Here is a 21,878-nt window from a genome sequence, read left to right as displayed (position 1 = left end):
TTACGTTGGATGTCAACATTTTGAATGAACGGATGATGGCAGAATAACAAGAGAACATCTTGACGACTGTAGTTATCAGCTATTGTACTCACTTATCTTGGTTACCACATAAACTGTTCTAATAAAACCGTTTGGTTGCTGGAGAGCCAATTGCCCTGTCGAAATGCCTGTCCAGTTCGTGAGTATAGTGCTTCTTATTATGTCTTAAACGACTCTCAGCAAATCTTTTTAGATATTCTTAGCTATGTATTGCTAAGTTACAAGATAATAATGTAGAACAATAAATGATTTGAATAGAAATTTATTTTTGATTTTGTTCATTCGACAATCTAAACGGTTCCTGTAGTCTTTGGACGCCTGTAACACCCAAGAAGACTTCTAGTTAGTATCGTAAATACGTTGCCGACCCTACCCCTGAACCTTCCCAGGAGCTCTGGCCTCCCACCCTATAATTTTTCCTCCTATACATATCTCAAAAATATTTAAGTTTTATTATTGAAGTAGAACTTCTTTATGCCCGCTTGACTTGGGGAGTAAGCAGGTAAATGCGTGACGAGAGCGTTACGAATAGTGATCGGGTGAGATGAATGGAGCAATAGAGTGAGGTGCGAACACTTTTTCTTTTACTCTTTCTCTCATAGTCCTATTGTACAGAAGTTTTACTTCAGTCTTGTGACCTAAAGCACGCTCGTTTTTTTTTTTGTTGCAAATTACTATATATATTTACATTGTCCATAGATTTGACCGCGTCGAAGCGAAGTGAGCCGTACTATGGCCGTATCATCGGAAAGCTGAGGAAGTACGCACACGGGATAGCCGGGACTGTGTTTGCCGTCGATGAAAGCACCATCTTCATCCAGGGATTCGCGTACGATGGAACAGGCCCAGACGCCTACTTCTGGGTGGGTGACACCCCCCAGCCGTCACCAGAGGGTACTCTTGTACCCTATCCAGAGGATTATGTCAGCCGGTAAGTTTTTTTTTTTTGAACAAAGCGAAGGTAAGCAATGTAGCTATGTCCTATATGCCCAAAGGTTGTCTGAAAGAGATCGCTCCTCTAGCGATAGCGATATAAGACCGTCTTTGTACACTGTTTTTTATTTGTAATATGTTATTGTGTTGATTGTTGTTATGTACAATAAATAAAATAAATAAATAATAAATACCGTAGCTTAAATATAGATTCCTGCAACAAGAGCGACGACGCGTCGTAAGCGCGTCGCCGAATCTAGCCCAATCCCCTCAGGTCTGGTCTTAATATGCTGCTAAAAATCTGGAGTAGTCCGACTGGGGAAGTACCTCGACCTTACAGAAGATCACAGCTAAGTAATACTGCCTTCAACCAGTGTTGTGTTCCTGTGTTGAGTAAGGTGACCAGAACTCCTGTGGGGATTGTGGGTAGGTTCGGCAACGTGCTCGCGATGTATGTAGTGTTGCAGGCGTCTATAAGCGATGCTAATCGCTTAACATCAGGCGAGCCGTACCTACAGTTGTTTGCCGAGCAAGTTGTATAAATAAAAAATATAACTCGTCGTTTAAATGAAAGATCGAAAAGATTTTTTATGTTATAAAACGCCGCATTTTCCCGACTTATAATACAGGTACAAAGCGTTGATATACTTTAATCATTTATTTTATCACTCCATTTATCAAAACTTGTACGTGTTCCATGTTTGTGACCTCATTATTTTCATATAATTTTTACCTTTTAATACACTAGAATTCCGCTACTGCTTTGTCCGCGTGGATTATAGGATTCTGTCTATTTCGTTTTCTCTCATTAAAATATAGCCTATGTCACTTAGTGATAACGTAGGATTGATCTAGTAATACATAAAACTTTTAAAATGGGACCAGTGTTTATTCGAGTATATAATTTTATAATTATATTATAATATTATAAATAGAACTAAATAGATTTTAACCTGAATAACACAGTATTTTTATTAATTTATAGTCTGTGAATAACATTATTATACATATATAAACAAGTGATACGCCACCCCGTTTGGAGATAGCATGCCATCTAACAGTCATATGTAAAAGTATTCCGAAACTTAGACTAATCCTTCTTACAGTTACTATTTTATACATATAATCTTTCATCCTTATAATATTAGTATAAATACTAAAATTATTGATTTTACTAAGTTCTATAACTAGCCAAACTCGTCACTTCGTCTACTCTAATTATAAGTATTTTTCTTTACGACTAATCTTGAAAACGGTTTTACTACAATTGTTTCTTAGTTAATAACTTTACTTCTTGACCATATATCAACATGAAACCTATTTTAGATTTTACGTTAGATCTTCAAGACCACAGCTGTGATTATTCTTTCTATTTAGTGCAACAAATTACTCGTATTCGGAGAAAAAGTACTCAGACGAACAGAGAGATGATAAAAAAATGAGGGAATTAATATTTTTTTGGGAAAGATTTTCAGATAAATTAAAATTATTAACAATTTTTTCTGTCCATAAGTACATTGAAAATGACGCGCTAGCGCAGCGGTCACGGCACTGGCTGCTACGCTGGCGGTCGCAACAGACATTTGTATTGGCCATATAGATGTTTGTTGTGGTCTAGGCGTTTGTGCTTGTGTATTGTATTTCCGGACTCCTAAAACAGGAGAAAATCCTACTGGGGGCCGTTGAGTGTGAAGCGTTGATTTATTTATTATAAAAGTATATTTAGACTCAAAACAAATATTTCCGAGGAGTTATTCAAAGTATTTAGTCAGCTATTCTTTCAGCAGCTATTTCTCATTTTCAGATGATTTTTGTAAAAAAGTACGAAGCTTATGACGTAATGTTAATAACATATAAAACAGTGCGGACACAATTTTCGTAAAATCTGAGAACTAGTCTACCACCGGTCTAATTACGATTTATTTAAAATAAAATCTATCATACCACTGTAATGAACATTACAAAACAGGATACAATTTCCAACCGAATCGAATAACGAGATCTTCCGTGTTCTAGAACCGAAAAGAACTTTTTAATGATCTCGTGATCTTGTGTACGCGTCCTATTTTCACATAAACATGTTTACTATGCTTACATATTTAAATAAATGTTAAACTAGCTGTGGCCGCAACTTCGTCCGCGTGAAATTTAACAAAAAGTTATTTTTCAGTTTGCAGAGTTATAAAATAAATAAATTTCTAAAATAAAATTAAATAAAATTAATAGCCTAAGTTACTCCTTATTACATCAGCTATCTGCCGGTGAAAGTCCTGTCAAAATCGGTCCAGCCGTTTCAGAGATTAGCCGAAACAAACATACAGACAGACATATATACGAAAATTGTAAAAAATATTTTTGGTATATGAACCGTGTATACATCCATATGCATTTAGTGAAAAGCGGTTATTTTAATAATACAAACAGACACTCCAATTTTATTTATTTGTTTAGATTATACAAGCGTGAGACCTATTTTGTTCAACTACCTACTGCTTCTATATGATTAAAAAAAATTTCAATTATAGAAATAAAAATGTTAATAATAATGTTTATTTTTCTCCAGCGATCCGCCGGTACTAACGGCACACAAAAATACGGACATCCTGCTACGTTTGCCCGGCGGGAAGAGATTGAAGGACATCAGATGGTTAAGCGTTTGGTGCCGCAGATTTACGGTAATTATCTATTATTAATAAATCAATGTGCTGTGTGGCTACGGCACTAAAGAATTTAGCCACCCTCTCTCTTCCCGTGGGTGTCGTAAGAGGCGACTAAGGGATAACAAGGTTCCACAACCACCTTGGAACTTAAGAAGCCGACCGATGGCGGGATAACCATCCAACTGCTGGCTTTGAAATACACAGGCCGAAGACGGGCAGCAGCATCTGTTCTATGATTGCTGATTTTTAACAGATATTCTCGGCCATAAAAAATCCTTTTAGATAAAATATGTTTGGACTGGAACCAAATTATACATATTTTTCAATTAATTTTTTAATAATTAAGAGTCCCTAACATACTTCTGTACTATGATTGCTGATCTTTTAACAGAAATTCTCGGCCATAAAAAATCCTTTTAGAGAAAATATGTTTGGAATGAAACCATGGCGATTGATAAATAAAACATGGAGGGACGAAATAAAAAAGATACTTGGGGTTTTGCGGTTGAAAGCCATGTTTCTCAGGAAATATCACTCTTTTGCTCCATGATATCTAAACTAAAATTTATTAAGCTATTTCTTAGGAGAATTGTATTTTTAAATGTTATAAAAACTCCTTTTTGATATACATTTTTTTTATAATCTATATTATTACTTTATATATGTACGGTTGGCCAAGAAAGTGGTGTACCAGTTTTGATTTAGTTTCCTGGTCATCGAAAATTACAACAAGGTTCGTTATTAAAAGATATTAAAGAAACATATAATAATGACGTAAACATAATTGATAAGTATTCATACGTCATTATTATGCATGACATTTTAAACTCTATTAGGTATAAATAATATTGTTATCAATAATCAGATAAAGACGGCAATAGAAGTTGTCAGATCGATCTGCAAGCGAAACTAATCTTTACCACCTATGAATCTGCAAGCGGCAGTCAACCTTAAGGTGGTACGCCACTTTCTTGTCCGACGGTACATAGACTAAATATTTTTTATGGTTTTTAAGTATTATAAAAGAGTATCTGTTGAGTTTTTTGATGATTATTATCAGCAGAATCTATATTTCGAATTGGTTGTAGCTTCACATTATCTAGAATTATCGATTAACTAGCAATACCTGTGCGAATAATTTTCACTGTAAAGGTAAAAAAATTACCGACAGTCATGTTGACGTTGTTTCACAATTAAAGTCGTCATATATACAATTTTAATTATTAATTAATTTACAAAAAAGCAATAATAATTTTTTAGTTGTTGATGTCGGTAGAGCAAGCAATTATCTAGAAAATGATATATAATTTATATGGGGTAATTGTGAGGTTTTTTCTAAAAAAGGGAGTCAAACATCTTAACATTAGCGTATTAATATATATGACACTAAAAATAATGTCTTGAAAAATGAATTTTGATTTTTGGTTTTCATTTTGATTACTTCATTAATTTCATTTTTTACTATATTAATAGAAAGCTGTAAAAATGTCAGTTATCATCAAAAATACTAATGAAAATATGAAAATACATATAAATAAGGAGATATGCGCCTAAATATATATTTTATTTCAGTTCAAATTTCTTCAGTTCAGCGTTTTGATCTAATGACATTGCACACAAAAAGTATTAAAAAAAACTTTGTATAAAACGTCCTTGGTCGCGGCAAACAAAAGAAACATTGTTGAAATAAAAAGATAAATATTATCTGTCTTTTATATTTTACGTTTAGAAGAAACATTTTTTTATTGATTTTATTGCTTTAAACTTATAACCAGCCAATAAAAAAAATATTATTTCTATTTCATTAATAACTTAATAATACACTCTTTTATTTCTGTATAAAATAATTCAACGGCCAGTTTAAATAAAAAACGAAACAAATACATTTTAATAAACTACTTTAAAAATAATTTCCATAAAAATTAGAATGAAAAAACGTTCAGTTATGAATATGAAGTCAACACAAAGAAAATGTCAATAAAAGTAATGAAAGTAACCGGATAACGATTGACAATAAGGCTGAGTACTTATAACTCAAAGCCAAAAATATTGATTGGAGTCGCGCGCAACGCGGACTTCCCGCCAAAATTTGATATTAACCGAAAAAAGATATTAAGGCAAGATTAATGTAACAAAACTTAAAAGAAAATGTTATATTAAAGGACTCTTATATTTATACCAGCAGAAATGTTCTTATAAACATTCTAAATTGTATACATATATGTAGTATACATCTTTAATAATATACAAAAAACAAATCTTCATTTTACGGATGTCAAATAAGCTACTATATTGATATTTACAAGCACAACATATATTATATTTCTTGTGAACCTAGAAAATAGCTATTATAATAATGAATTTATTACACGAAGTAATTCAATTACTATTATTCTGAAAATCATTATACAATTTGATTATAAAAAAATGTGTTTGTTTATTATTGTTTACAGTTAAAATCTAATATAAAATAAAATTTATTCTTTACAAAATAAAAACAAAGACGTTTCTTAGTCTTAGGTTCTGGTTCACAAATACTTAGAGAAATCATTACTCATAATGGAAAAATTATGCGCCATTCTCATGTAGAGTATCATTGTGGATCAAACCTACCCTGTCTGTTGAAGTTCTTCTATATTATCATCAATTCACAAAATACTATGCCATCTATCTTACATATCCATTTATTGTATTTCAACAACGATTGACTGACGACAGATATATTTCGCGTTTTTACCATTTTTATGTAATCTTTATTCTGAGTCAAAATAAAACCCATATTCAACAGAATTGAATTCGAAACGATTTATTTAAATATTTAGCTATAAAAAGTCGATAACATCTTTCTCCCGGTAGGGTGACGTTTTCGATCTGATTTATACATTCAGTCGTCACGTTTTCAAGCGGATTCATTTACTTATTCATTTTATATAACAATTGTATTTGCTCGTAATTGAAAAAAAAACGGATTTCAATTACATAAACAAGAAGAAAACATAATAATCAATTAAATATACATTATGAGGGATAGCTCAAAAAGTACTCCTCAGATTTCGATTAAACTCAAATAGTTGGTACTATGCAACAAGCACCAGCCTTTGATTAAAAAATCATTAATATCGATACACTCAGTAAAAAGTTAAAGATCACACACATAATCGAATTAAGAACCCCCTTCTTTTTTAAATCGTCAAAAAAGTACTTGTTCAAGTTATTATTTAGGTTAACATTTTTCATTCCAGGTCAATTTCGGTGATATTTTCATCCCCTCACGTCTCGACCCACCTAGACCTAGAGTCTTACCTGAGTTCAAACGGCTAGCACACGGATTAAGATCTGGCAACATAAGCGTGTTGGACGCCAAAACTTTCTACATACCAAACTTGCACTATGATGGCGCTGGACCAGACGCGTACTTCTGGGTGGGGAATGGAAGCGAACCCAATCCATTTGGTACTAAGGTAATCATCTTCAATTTAGTAACTACCCACTTAATTTTATAAGAAATAAATATGTTAAGCGTACACAGTACTCTGTTAATAAGAAAGACAAAATAATGCCTGTACTTTACGTAATAGTCAACGGGTATACGTATTCTTTTAAAGTAAATAAACATGTATTACTCCAGATTTAGAGCAGGAATCGAATGAAGTAGAAAGCAGGGTAACTGACAACTGAGCTAGTCACTTTAGCGCAATGAGTTAAAGGTATAGATGTTAAAGGCTAAAAATGTATAGATGTTAAGACTCTTAAAGGCATTAGTGAGAAAATTGTAGATAAAGAGACTTCAGTCAATTTATATGGCATGCCATATAATTATGTAGAATGAAAAGACGTTGAAGGGGGTAGATCATTCTGATCGATATTCCAACCTCAAAAGATTTAGTTGTATTGTTCTTAACCAACTGTCGTTTTAATTCCTATTTTTTGACATATTTCATTGCATAATTATTAAAATCAAATTTAAAGCTAAAAAGTTGCTAAATGGATGTTTACTCTTATCTAGAAGACTAGATTTGGATGTGCAAAATTAATGCGATTTTGACCAAAATTTCGAACACGTAATTTTAGGTACCCAACGAAATGGGTTCCCTGAATCCTCTTCGTGGTTACCAAGGTGAGGATATAGAAATTGTACTCCCTGGGAAGCTGACCGCCTACGATGTAGACTGGTTGGCGGTTTGGTGTGTAGAGTATCGACATAACTTCGGGCATGTCTTCATACCCAAAGATTTGGACGTTCCACCCGCTTTGGGACAGACAAAAATAACCGTGAGTAGCATTTCCTGAATAATAATAGCTGACATGGGATCTTAAGGTGAGCTTACATTAAAGTTAAGAGCTTAATGCTAAGTGTCAATAATATATTATAAAGGAAAAAAAGTTTTATACTCGTACATTAAGAGGAAGTGTCATAGCAGCGTGAAAAAAGATTTTCTAATCTATTATTCTTCTAGCGTCTTCGGTGCGAGAAAGCCAGTACTGCGGTCACCAACCCGCCTGCCCAGCGTGGTGACTATGGGCAAAACACATGAGTTCACGTTATTTTTGGCGTGAGCTTGTGGAGGCCTATGTCCAGCAGTGGACTGTATAGGCTGTGATGATGAATCTATTATTTCATGTATTATGATAATTAGTTTATCTAAATAATTTTAATAAAACTATATGATATTTAATGTTACAATTTACAACATAAAAAGCATGTCGCATTTTAATATCTGATTTAGTACCTACTTCTCCATTTATATTAATTTTGAACATTTTATAATCTACCATATCTTCAGGATTTCATGATGAGTGTGTGTGTTAGTATTAATAATTTAAACCCGTTAATAACAGCCAGCCTCAATGGACATTTTAATAACTTACTTGTTATTCGAGTGCCTCTAACTGCCTCCTAATCTTTCGCTTTCAGACTAAAAGGATACCACCGCAGCGCCAAACTAACCAATCACAAAAACTTATTCATAAAAATCATAAGCCGATCATTTCATTTTTCGACTGGTTTTAACTATATACATACATATGTATATATATGCTTTCTAAGTTGTGTTTCATTTCATTAATAAATTAGATTTAATATATAAATAATAATTAAATTAATCGTTTTAATGTATGAATGTGCGTTTCTTTTTATGCTTTCCTTTGGATTTTCTAACTTTGATTTACAGCCACCATGGTGGTATAACCCGGTAAGTAATATACAGTATAATTTCTTTCATAATTTCTTAATGGCAATGTCTCAATATACTTATAAATTGTATTTCTGCTTTTGTTTACTAGATAATTTGGACGTAAACTCCTTTCGAGTTGTGCTAAAAATCTGTCCCTCGTAAGTTCAATCAGAACCATTATTAACACCGTCAACAAAATGAAACAATATTTTTTTATTACTAAACGTACATTCTCTCTCTCTTTAACTTGTTCTCTCTTACTCTCTCTTGTTCGAGATAATTCAACAGCTTGTGAATTTCAGACAAGTTCAACAACCTCCCAGACTCCTTTAAGCACTGCTAACAATTGTAAGGAAATACTGGATAAGCGGCTACAGATCAAGTGGGAAATACAGGTAAATACACAATATTTACAATTAAATATTTGTTTTATAAGTCGTATATTTAAACATGGTGGAAAGTACAAGCGAAAGGTATTATTGCTATTACTGGGACTCACCGTTATACGGGGATTCACCGTTATTTTGAAATCCCCGACATTCTGGTGCGTTACAGACGCTATGTTTACGGGCAGTGTTGCCGTTTTAGCCATTTTGTGGCTAGATCTAGCGGATTTTCAACGGTTTTAGCCAAAAAACAATCCATTTTAGCCACCAAAATAAATCTAGCTACTTCTGGCTGCTTTTTAGATTGTTACTACATACATATTTTTATTACTATTAAAAGTCTACCGACTAATACATACCACCATACGGTACCAATACTACCAAACTAAAATACATAGTTAATTTTAGGCAGCACCAATAATGTCCGCATTATGGCAGGGGGATTCCCGAATGAATGTTTATCTTTAACGTAATTTAGGTTCGATCGAATGAAAATGGACCGTATTGCTATTGCTGTTGAGCCTAGTTTGTTTTGCATAACGTCAATACTACTTATGTCAAAATGTCAAACGGAGCGCAATGTTGTTATTGTTTACGCATACGCAATACGCATTTTTTAAAAATTAAAGCGTGTGAAACCGCGGGACACAGCTAGTATATTATAGTTAGTACTTCAAAGTAAAGTCGTCATAGTTTTTTTAGGTGTATTTCAAAACTAATTCAAGTTCCAATTAAACATCAGCACAATTTAGCATTGTGCTCCACTGAGTCACATGCTCTGTAATTGGAAAACGTACACTTTAGCCACTTCTAGCGGAATTTCGAAAGTGATTTATTTACAAAACTGGCAACTTTTTTCTTTGATGTAGCCACAAACTAGATTGTCCTAACGGCAACACTGTTTACGGGCGATAAAGCTATTTTTGAAATTAAATCACATTTACTACATACCGGTTTTAAAGAAATACAAAAAAAAAAACAATTAAATATAAGCAATAGCTTATGCACAAGACATGCTTATTTACATTGTACGTAAACTACTGCTTCTATTTGGTATATAACTTAAAAATGGTATATACCTACGTGATTCAAGTATATTCGCCTTTCGCTTACGTCGACCTATATGATAATAAATTCTTTCAAGAAGAATCCGTTTTGGAAAATCATAGAATATACATTACATTATCATTCAGTTGACAGTTATAGGTTTAAAAAATCGAATTTTAGATCATTCTAGACCAAATTAAATTCACTTGTTTTGTTTCAGATTACTGTGAGATTTTATTTCAAAACTGATTCTTTTTGTCTTCGTTACTTTATACATTTATGCTTATTTTATTTTAACATAATCTTTGTTAATTTATCGTAAAAATAACTAGTTATTTTTTATTTCCAAGCGAGTGATAACGAGTGATATGTCAAGGTAAAAAATATATTGGAAAATACTGAATATGTTATGAATGAGTAATGTCTTTTTTTAATTAATAAAATGCTGTTATATATTATTATGCATACATTAAATTTAAATCTTCAGGATCGTATAGAAAGCATCCCTAATTTACTTGAAATATTAAGGCTCTGAAACTACCCGCCGATTTTTTATTTTTTATTATCATTTTCAAAATTTTTTTTTCTACAATTGTATTTATAAAATTTTAAACATTATTTCAAAGCATTTTTTGAATATCATATAAAAAATTGACCACTCCAGCGGGGTTCGAACCTGCGTCTCTGACTGACCGTGTCGGTGAATATTTGTCTGTGTGTCCTGTATAGAATCGTAAACTATGCATTTGATCATGTCTTGATCTTCAGCAAAGTGCTGTTCATGAGCCCACAAAGGTTTCTCAGTCGGTACGATAAAAAAAAGCCTAGCAACGCACGCAGGGTGTACTTATGAAAATATGTTATAAGTATATATAAGAATGTTCATTTTTAGTATTTTATTGATTTGTTTCTTTCACGAATCAAAGGATACAACATTAAGTGAAACGTTTCCACTAATTAATTTACTTACGCCGAGTTGCACGAAAAGAAATTAATATTTAAGTAATTTAATCGCAAGAATTGTATGAAATTCTTGTGATTAAATTAGTTTAATCTCTACTTAAATTTTAATTTTGTTTCGTGCAACTCGGCGTTAGTCAATTTATTGAAGAAGATAAAATATACTTAGAGCCTGTTTCACCGATCGTAGATAACGCTATTTGGCGGATAAAAAAAAAATGTCTTCTCTATCTGGCACTAAAGAGTTTATAAATCATTATACTTTTTTACCATCGAATTCTTCTATATTTATGAGATATTTTTATTCGCATATATTAATCTTAAAGTTGCAATTTATTAATTGAGGAGATACTGGTTCTACTGGCCTATAATACATCCCGCTGTCAAAATCTATAATGCATCGATAATAATCACTAATGCATCGATTGTGATCATTTCTTTCCACTTATATACGTTACCAAAAAGTGAACATGAAAAATTAAAAATTGAACTGTTATATACCCATGTTCATAATAGGGAGACAGTAGATAACTGTAATTAATTATAAATATGGATGAATTTATGAGGAATGTTTAACATAGAATAGAAAATCTTGTAATAATCTGATAATATCTCATTCCAGGGTGACCATGTCCAAATAACTCTCGCCGCTCGTCTGCGTAAGGATCAGTACATGGCTTTCGGAGTATCAGGCGCTGAAGGTCGACCGGCCATGTTGGGTGCTGATGTAGTAGTTGCTTATTGGGATTCAAGGTATATAGCTACAAAACTATTAAGGGCCAGTTTCACCTGTTGTCGATAGCGCTATTTAGAGGATTACGGTATACAACCCATATAAATTTATCATATATTATAATTCTTTTTACCACCGTATTCCACTATATTTATGAGACGTTTCTATTCGCAATTGTGAATCTAGCCTTACTGACAAAGCCTTATTCACAGAGGAGACTCCCGCTATATTTATGATTTCTGTTTACAAATATGTATCAAAAACATGAAGTTTATTAATTGAGGTGAAACAGGTGGCCAATGGTCTAACTTTTGCTGTTAAAGGCTATTTGTAACTCATGTGCAGAATAAATCTTATCTACAACCGCTGAATTCGGTCCTAAACATTACACACTAAATGATTATACCCAAGTGAATATACACAATACACTACATTGAAGTAGGATACTGCATTAAATAATGTCCCAACCATAATCTGAAAGATTTCTATATTTCTTGTACTGCACGATAGAAAATTGCTTCAAAATTAAGAAATCCAAGATTTGCTTACGGTGGGATGATTTTTATAGGCACAACCTACCTATGGCGTCAGATTATACGATCACCCACCTGGCGCAGTGCGACGGTAGTCGTGGCGTGTGCCCGGACGAGAGGCTCGGTGGGAACAACGATGTTGTTGTAGGTTTGTATCACGAATTAACTATATCTGCAACTTCGCTCGTTTTGAACATGGTACATATGTCAGGTTCTAAGTTTTTAAGATAGGCCTTTAGGAAGGGATTAGTAATACAACTGTGAAAACTTTTAATTTCAATTGGCCTTATCAAACATATAGATTATAGACCTTTCATACATTTTATCTCAAATATGTTCTATGGACAGTCATAAAATATATAGTTGTATTTTAAGTGTACTTGTAGATCATTTCACAGAATACAAATATGACGATTTCAATGATTTGCAATGTGGGATTTTTGCATTATATACCAAAATTCATATGAATTGTTCAGTAGTTCTAGGGTAAAAATCTCAAATGTCAATCTACCCTCAACGCTAACAACACCAACAAACATCTCCACTTCTCATTCCTTTTCCTTTCCTTTGCTTGCAGGTTGCATGAATAAATGTTTTGCAGGTTGTATGAATAAGGTTACTTTTTGAGCGATAAGATCGCGTTGTGGATATACCTTTTTCCTATGTAAAATATCTTTCGGGTGTACAACAAAGTATATAAAGTGTATAATCAAGATCTTTTACAATTATTATTTAATAATAATTCTTATTAAATTTTATATTTGATTTGAACGTTTGTAAGACTTATATGGTTGCCCGGCAACTATATATGTTGACGTCTCTCACTCCAAACTTCATCATTCATGACGTCATGTCCTTTGCATCATTTGCTCTCAAATATTGACGACGCCGTCATTTAAATTAGTCTTATTAGTCATCTTTACCTATGAAATTCCCGTTTCGTCGTACTGGTTATTTCAAAACTAAAAAAACGCTAAGAACTCCAATTTCAAATTATTTTTATTTTAAAAATATAGAATTCTTTTTCATAATTAGTCATTTCTTTAATGGTTAGCGTTCTGTTTACATCGCATTTGTACGTTTTTCGTCATCATGGATATGTTAAAAATTCGAGTGATTATGGAGTATGAGTTCCGTCGTGGTAGCAAAGCGGTAGAAGCGGCACTCAACGTCAACAACTTTTACGGTGCGAACACTACTAACGATCGTACCACCCTTTATTGGTATGTTCGCTTCCGTTCCGAAAATTTTGACCTAAGAAACGTGGTCGGCCGAAAATGTTGGTCGACAATGACGAATTAAAGGCGATTGTGTAGGCTGATGATTCTACTCTATAGGCTCTATTCTACAGCTGAATTAGCAGCAACTTTTGAAGTTAGTACTAAAACAATATTAGTTTTTCAAGAAAGGCATCAATAAGTTACCACTACGTTGGCAAAAATGCATTGATTCCATAGGTAATTACTTTGAATAATAAAAATAAAAAATATAGAAAAAAGTGCGTTAATTTATTTCATCAAAAACGGAATTTTCATAGGTAAAGACGTACTATAAAAATCTCGTGTCATAGCGTTTATTACCGAACTCCTCCGAAACAGATTTATTGATTTTTATCAAATTTGTGTATATATTTTGTAGGTCTGAGAATAGGTCGTAGTATATTTTTTTATAACCTTGGAAGACAATGGTGTCCCTATTCGTACGGTAGAACAACGTTCCCCGAACCAGCTAGTACAGTATATCTGTGTCGCACCGCGCGGTCCCCAGTGTCCGGGCAGCAGAGCGGCGGCGTGACCACGGTGACGTACCGCCGGCCGCTGGCCGCCCGCGAGCCCGGCAAGGACAAGGAGGTGCTCACGTCGCGCTCGCAGTCCGTCATCGCCGCCTTCGGCCCGCTCAACTCGCGCGCGGAGGCCAACGCGCACTCCTTCATGGACACGACGCGAACCGACGTGCAACTGGACTTCGGAGCGCAGGTATGGCACTTTATACTAGACTAACCCTGAAGGGTTCCTTTGCGCTCCCTTATTGTGTTTGATGATGATTTCTTTTGAGTCTCACGTGGTTCAGTTACGTTTCCTTTGGGGTATATTACGCAGGTAGGATCTTTATACCGGGAGTTTGCCCTCAGAGTTCCTATATGTTCCCTTAAGGTAATATGATGGAAATGATTTTTAACGGAAGTTCCCCTTCAGAGTTCGCCACTCTACTCTCTACGCTCACTTAGGGTAGTATGAAGTAGGTACGATTTTTATACCGGGAGTTCACCACCGGAGGCCTATATGTCTCTTAGAAGGTAATACGAAGGTGGCGTAATACGTTATTATTGGTTAAATAAATAAGTTTTATTATTTTGTCCTCAAATTCACAGGGATGCAATTGAATTTCTTAGTATCGCATTCATCCTGTAACACCCTACTGCTGCGCATAGTCTTCTTTCTCCATATAGGGTACTCGGGTCTTAGGATATTCGAGTTATAACTTGTAAATTCCTTAAGACTAGGACATGTTTTTTTTTGCACTAAAATGATCTCCAATTCCTTAATAAAAAAAAAATTAGTTTCTATGGCTCCAACCGAAAGCCTCCCGCAGTAACCGAGTGGTCCCCAGAACGACAACACGTGCCTGGGCCTGGCGGAGCTGGACGCGGACGCGCCGGCGCCGTGGCCCGCGCGCGTGCTGGCGGCGACGGGAGCGCTCACGGCGCGCATCGGCCCGGCGGCCGGCCGCCGCGGGTACACGCCCATCACCGGTGCGCGACACACGGCACACGGCTCACGGCACACGGCACACGACACACGGATCACGGCACACGGCACACGACACACGGATCACGGCACACGGCACACGGCACACGACACACGGCTCACGGCACACAGCACACGGCGCTCCTGACGCTCGGGCGCACGATACACTACACCGCTGTCACGAGCATCTATATACTAATACGCGAAGTAAAAACTTTGTACTCCTTTTTACGAAAATTGCGTGGACGGAGAAGTATGAAATTTCGAACACTTATATTTTATATAGAGAAGGAGTGCAAAATGCTAATATATATTTTTTAATTACGCTTAAAAAACATTAAATCAATAAATAAAAAAAAAAACATTTCACAGAACCGTGTACTTGACACACACAAGCATATATACTCTTTTCTTTATTATAATAAAAATCTAATGTTGACAACAGAACCTTAATAATGTTCAAACTTATATTTTTAATTAGTTAAGGTTGAATTTTGACCACTGGACGACCACTCTAGTATAGGGTAAAAACGTTCTTATTTGTGTGTATGATAAAATACTAATAGACAATATTATTACTTTTCTTTTCATGCAGATAATATTGAAGATGGATACACATCGCAAACATACGGTAAATTAAATAGTATATACTTTTTGTGTTTATGTTGTGTCTTTATGCGTTGTTCACGCACACAAGATTTTGATGCACTCACAACAATCTCATAGGTAAGTAAAAAACAAAAATGCAACTTGTGGTGGCAAAAATGCTAGTGAAAAATGTACCTACCAGCACTCCTATTCAATCTGTAAAACGAGTAGTCAATGATTTTAGAAATTTTCTTGTAATACTATTCCAAGGTTTTTGGCTGCAAACAATTACTTATAATATAAAAAAAGTGTGTTATAAAATTAATGGAGCATGTATAATATATATGTATATATAGGTATATATATTTCTCACGGTCAGTTTTGGACTCACCATCGAATTAGAGAAAATAAGCTTTAGTTCGTAATTTGAAGCATGCAATGTTGAAAATAATACGCCTCAACGCTTAAAAATTAAAATGTAAATAAAAAAGGCATGGGCACTCAAGAGCCTATGGATGTAAAAATTTAAATAAAAAAAAATATATATATATATATATGTATATAAAAAAGTAACATGAATGACTTTAAATCAAATATTTATTGTATTGCAGGTCACCCGTCGTGGGGAATTGCTTGGTACATCAACGACCTGCTCATACCTGAAATCTATGTGGAGCGCGGAAAAACGTACACGTTCTTGGTAGAAGGAGGGGACGACAGGACTAACCCAGCTAGGTAATTATAGCATTATTTATTATATAACCTTATAAGACCACAGATAAATTATCGAGGTTAGATAGACAACAGGAAATATCTTGGTCAAAATCCGAACCTAACAAAAGATCACAACCACATAAAAGTATTATAACAGGTTTCAATCCTTAATTAGTACAAACACTACCTTCTTGTGAAGAAAGGCTTATATGCCATAATGGGGAATTTACAGAAAATTTGAGTTGATTTCATTCCAATTGTCACTCAGGTTAACTCCCGGTAAGTCAGGTAAAAAATTCACCCTTAAATATATTTTCAACACTAAATTTGCCTTTAAACTTCCAGATTCCATCCGTTCTACATCAGCGATTCGTCGGAAGGAGGCTTCGGTCAGAAAAAAGAGGAAGAACAGAGAAAACAGAGAGTGTTCGCTGGAGTCGCTTACGACACGGAGGGATATCCGTACCCGACAGCTGGTAAGTTATCCTGTTAATACTATAGGGTAAGACTTGGTAATACTTGGTGACACTGGACAAAACTCATCCGGCACTCACCGGAAGAAAATGTGACGTGCCCACTAAATTCGTGGGTAGCTCTTAGACGCTGAACTCTATGACCATCAAGAATATGCCATAATATGCGTTCGTTTGAATATTATTATGAACAGTACGCTTCAGCCTGTAATATCCTACTCCCAGCAGTGGCTCAGGCCTCTTTCCTTTTATTCAATAAAATAACATTGTCTTTTTAATCGATTTCATAAAAAGGAGGTATTCGAGTATATTTTCTTGTGTTAGTTTAAAAAAATTACTGTATCTACCGATTAAGATGGGTTTTTTTCGGAATCTGGTGCTTGTCATGTGGTCCCATTTAAATTTGAACAATATCTGACGAGTAGTTTTGTGGTAATTCCCAATATTGTGTAGGTATTTAATTGACTATTTCTCGACTACCTACGCTGTAACTCTGACAGCTATATATTGGATTTTGTGTCGATATTACTCTTATTGTTTATTCGCTTAATACCGGAACAGTACATAGATGGTGACGCCATTTTCCGAATGGTTAATGCCTATTAATTTACGATTAATCAGTTACTGTCTTTGTTATCTGTTTTGCAGGGTAGTTACACAAGAAATACTGTTATCATTTAAATGTGATCTTCTAATAATTTTATAAGATTGTATCGTTCATATTCTGATTATTATTTGTTGAAGTACCGGAAGAGCATAAAGATGGAGACACCATCTTTCAAATAGTTAATACTCATTTTATGATTGTTCAGTCGCGATCTTTGCTATGTTTGTTGTTGCGGAATTGTTGTCCTATAAATATGATAATTTGTAAGGGAAGAAGCAGTTATTGTTTAATTATTGTGCGGCTAGCGTTGCTGCTCGATTAGTGGCGTATTAGTGTCATATCGTATTCAATGTAGTTAAGTGTGTATTGTGAATGAATAACTAGAGATTTGAAGTGAGAAATAAATGTTACGTTGAGTGTTATCAGTCGTGTTTTACACGGTGTTCTCATTTCATTACTTGTGGAAGTAAATTTTATTTGATAACAAACAAAGTTATGTTGTTACGGTACGAAGTCTTTTGCTGCCGCCAGCGTTTTTTGACATTGTCTAGTGGGTGAAAATTTTCGGGCTGGAGAATGATGTTCTAATAAAATAGCTGTTACAGTAATCACTTCACTATTTTTTAAGACAGTACAATAAATAAAGTTCGCAAAGTAATTGTAATTACTAAAATTGATTTAAAACGTAACATCTACCGAAGATGTGGTTGCAAGCGAACTGCTCTCAAAAAGCAGCCTAGCCAGTACTCGGTTTTCGTTATGGACCTTGACGTTTGTATAAGGTGAGAGCAGACGTTAAAAAGAGGTTGCGTTTACAAGTATTTATAATAGTAAACACTTCCCAGTGGGCCGCTACTGCGAGTGGACCCATAAGACCGTGGACCAGTCAGCCTCGTCCCCCACCTTCGAGCAGTACATGCAGACTCTGCAGCTGGAGTGCAGCGAGGGCGAGCCCGCCGTCCTCAACTGGACCGTGGCCCACGAGACGCCCGACCTGGTGTACTACCAGGTAACTCCATCCTGCCATCTTACTAGGACTAGAGCGGCAAACACGCATACGACCCACCTGATGTCAAGTGGTTACTGTAGCCTGTAGACGCCTGCAACACCAGAAGCATACCTAACACGTTGCCCCTACCCCCAATCATCCTCAGATACATCATACTCGCCACAGGAACACAACATAACGTTTTTTAAAGGTCGTTTAAAAATTATTAAATAGCTTTGCATACTTACGATTATATTTTTTCGAAGCAACATTTTTCATTCAATGTAAAATATTTATGACATAATACAGCAATTAGCAACGATACTATTTAAAGTAAAAAGCAATAAAAAAATGTTCAAATAAAAGATAGATTTTAACAAATTATTTTATTTATAAAACAAGAATAATAAAAGCATGCAATAAAGTATTCTGATTTTACAGTGTTATACTCACAACAACCTGGGATGGAAAATACATGTAGTAGACCCTGGGACCCCAATCCCGTTCCCAGAAAAAAGTAGCATCGTCAACTCAGCGGGACAAAGTTTGACGTTGACATCACTTGTTACGTTGACTCTGGCATTGACAATGCCATTAATAGCACTCCACAGATAAGGAAGTTCGGATACACAGCGGGCTCTGTTACCAAGGAGGTTGGATCGTCTTATAATTTAAAAGGATATACAATAACATATTTACTGAAAACTAATTTAAAATTTACTAAACAGAATTTAGGTTCTGAATGTTTTTATAGATATAGATTTAAATAATTTTTATAGTATTTTATGAAACGAAACGCAGACAATAAGGCGATATTTGTAAAAGTAATGACAATAAAATAAAATATAAATTTCCATAGATTTAAGATACATTTTTAATAAAGTTTTATGTTTAAGTATAAGTTATACGTATGGAATGGCTACAACAGAGCTCGCTTATGGAAAAGTTTTGGGTAAATAATGTCAATATATAATATATCAATTTCATATCAATCATTAATAATAATGTGCGATCTTTATACATAATTACAATTTGGTACTTATCTGTAGAATTAGGGATTTTTTCAATGAAAATATCTTTCCTCAACAAAAAATTAAAAATAAATGTGTGCTCTATAGCCATCTCTATTTTAATCTTAAAATAAAAGTTACTTTTAATATTCTTGTCTCAAAAATTTAAGGAATTGAATTCGCAAAAAAAGTTGGCTTTTAAACAAAAATGTAATGAAAATATGGACAATAAAATGTATTTTTAGATTTAATACCGTTCTTGCCGTGTGCTTGACAATAACATAATATATATTATATAATAGATAGAATGTGTATGGACGATTTTATATATCGATTTGTATTTTTAATTTGTTTTAATCGTTGGTCACACCTACGATATAACAAGCGTAGGTGTGACCGTAGCGTAAACGCGACAATAAATTACGGACTTTAAAACAAAAAAAATTAGATTTTTATAATACATATTTACATAAACATAGTAACTATATATTATAATTTGAATAATAGTAATGTACAATTTGTTAGCGAACTTTATGTACTTCTTAGCGATCTTTATATAATAAGATTGTCTGAACAATAAACTTTCGCGATTTTCATATAACATATACAATAAGTAGGTATTAATACATTTTATATAAGATTTTCAATCATATACAAACTCAACATTGATATTCGAAACAAAATGGACAATACTTAAATAATTATACAAATAACAATATATATAAAATATAGAATAAAGTTGAATCTACCCTCAAATTCTATAGAACAATAAAAAAAAAAGAATTGAATTATTTCAAATAAAAAAGCTGTAAGCTGAAAACGTAAAATGACAATAATTTGATATAATACTTTATAAAATATAATTGAAAATAATTTTTATACAATTAATTATAACTAAAAAACAAAGTTAGTAGTTCTGGACATGAGCGGAATAGGTATATACAAAAACTATAGGTACAAAAGAGACAACTAAAAACCAAACTGATACAGCTACACCCACTATTTTGACCTCTAAAAACAGAAGTATTATGTAAACATAATATTAAATAATTAGTTCAAAACGAATGCAAGCAATTTGAAATAAATATTACTTTTTTGTGTTATATAAAAAACAAAAAGACATTAAGAAAACTATAAAACAAAATCAGTGCGTGTTGAAAAAAAATTAGAATATGAAACAAAACAAGACAGTCAAAATATTAAAAATAATACAAATTATACGACTATAAAATATATTTTTTATTGGTTCAGGTGTTACAAGTCCTTAAAAATTACATTACCTCCTGCTAATAAACCCTATCAGTAATCTGTGTGCCAGTTAAACTTTTTTTTGTTTACTTGTCAACTGGTGAAACATAACCTTAATCTTAATACAACCCATTAAAACCAATTCAATTTAATTCGATTTGGCTAAGACTTGCCCAATGAAAAAAAACCGTGAAAAAGTTTAACCTACCTTATATATATCTTAACCCGTCTTATATAACTATGACATAATTATTCATTCTTAAAAATGAGCTTAAATCAACAACTTAGTCAACGTTCATTGTTATATAATAGTAATAAACTTTATTTCAAAAGTCAATTTGAAGCTATGAATTTCTATTAAATAATATTTGTAAAGATATAATCAATTCTATTCATAAGATAATAAAACACTCACTAAAATATAAAAAAAAAAAATCAGTTAGTTCTTTGCATCCCTGTCTAGCACTTTTACATTAGCGTTTCAAAATTTAGCGCGAAATTTAAGTCACTTGTTTGTTGGTAAAACTGTTATTAATTTTTAGCGATACTAACGAAAGTATTAAATATAACTTAGTACCTAAATAATTAATCTTCGATGTTTTAAAGTTTTCTTGCTTGAGCGTAGCGTATTTTTATAGTCGTTTGAGAATGAAACAAATTTTACTTTTTATAACCACCAAAACATACGACGAACGTTATAAAATACCAGCGGAAACCAATAAAAACTGTGTTATTGCCATATATCAAAAATAAAAATAAATAGTAGTTTTAATATATGCTCAGTACGTAATTTTAATTTTCAAAAATTAAATTAATGTTTGGATAAGAAATAAAATTAAACTATCTTTTATAACTGTTAAAATCATTTGAGTGGTACGACAATAAATGTAACTCAATTATCCTATCTACATTTAAACAAAAATAATTTCATTATTATTCAAAATTTATATAATATTTAGGCAAATAAAAAACTATATCAAAATTTTAACCAATATATTATTAGTATTAGATAAATACAAATATTAGCAAATAATTCAA

The 21,878-nt window shown here is 33.3% G+C and overlaps 1 protein-coding gene across 1 annotated transcript; it reads left to right on the top strand.

Moving 5' to 3' along the window:
* Positions 1 to 722: 722 nt before the first annotated feature.
* On the top strand, positions 723 to 19,197 carry LOC123664916 (protein Skeletor, isoforms B/C; the record flags this gene model as incomplete). The annotated part of the gene is made up of 15 exons (XM_045599284.1): positions 723 to 970; positions 3,536 to 3,647; positions 6,875 to 7,093; positions 7,704 to 7,904; positions 8,804 to 8,824; positions 9,109 to 9,201; positions 11,822 to 11,952; positions 12,501 to 12,613; positions 14,233 to 14,441; positions 15,076 to 15,217; positions 15,808 to 15,843; positions 16,412 to 16,535; positions 16,860 to 16,990; positions 18,440 to 18,603; positions 19,024 to 19,197. Coding segments are annotated over 15 exons (2,118 nt in total), but the record flags the coding sequence as incomplete, so codon positions are not given.
* Positions 19,198 to 21,878: the final 2,681 nt, after the last annotated feature.

The sequence above is a fragment of the Melitaea cinxia genome, chromosome 23 (assembly GCF_905220565.1).
Source record: "Melitaea cinxia chromosome 23, ilMelCinx1.1, whole genome shotgun sequence".
NCBI classification, from domain to species: domain Eukaryota; kingdom Metazoa; phylum Arthropoda; class Insecta; order Lepidoptera; family Nymphalidae; genus Melitaea; species Melitaea cinxia.
This window is presented reverse-complemented; position numbering and strand designations above follow the sequence as displayed.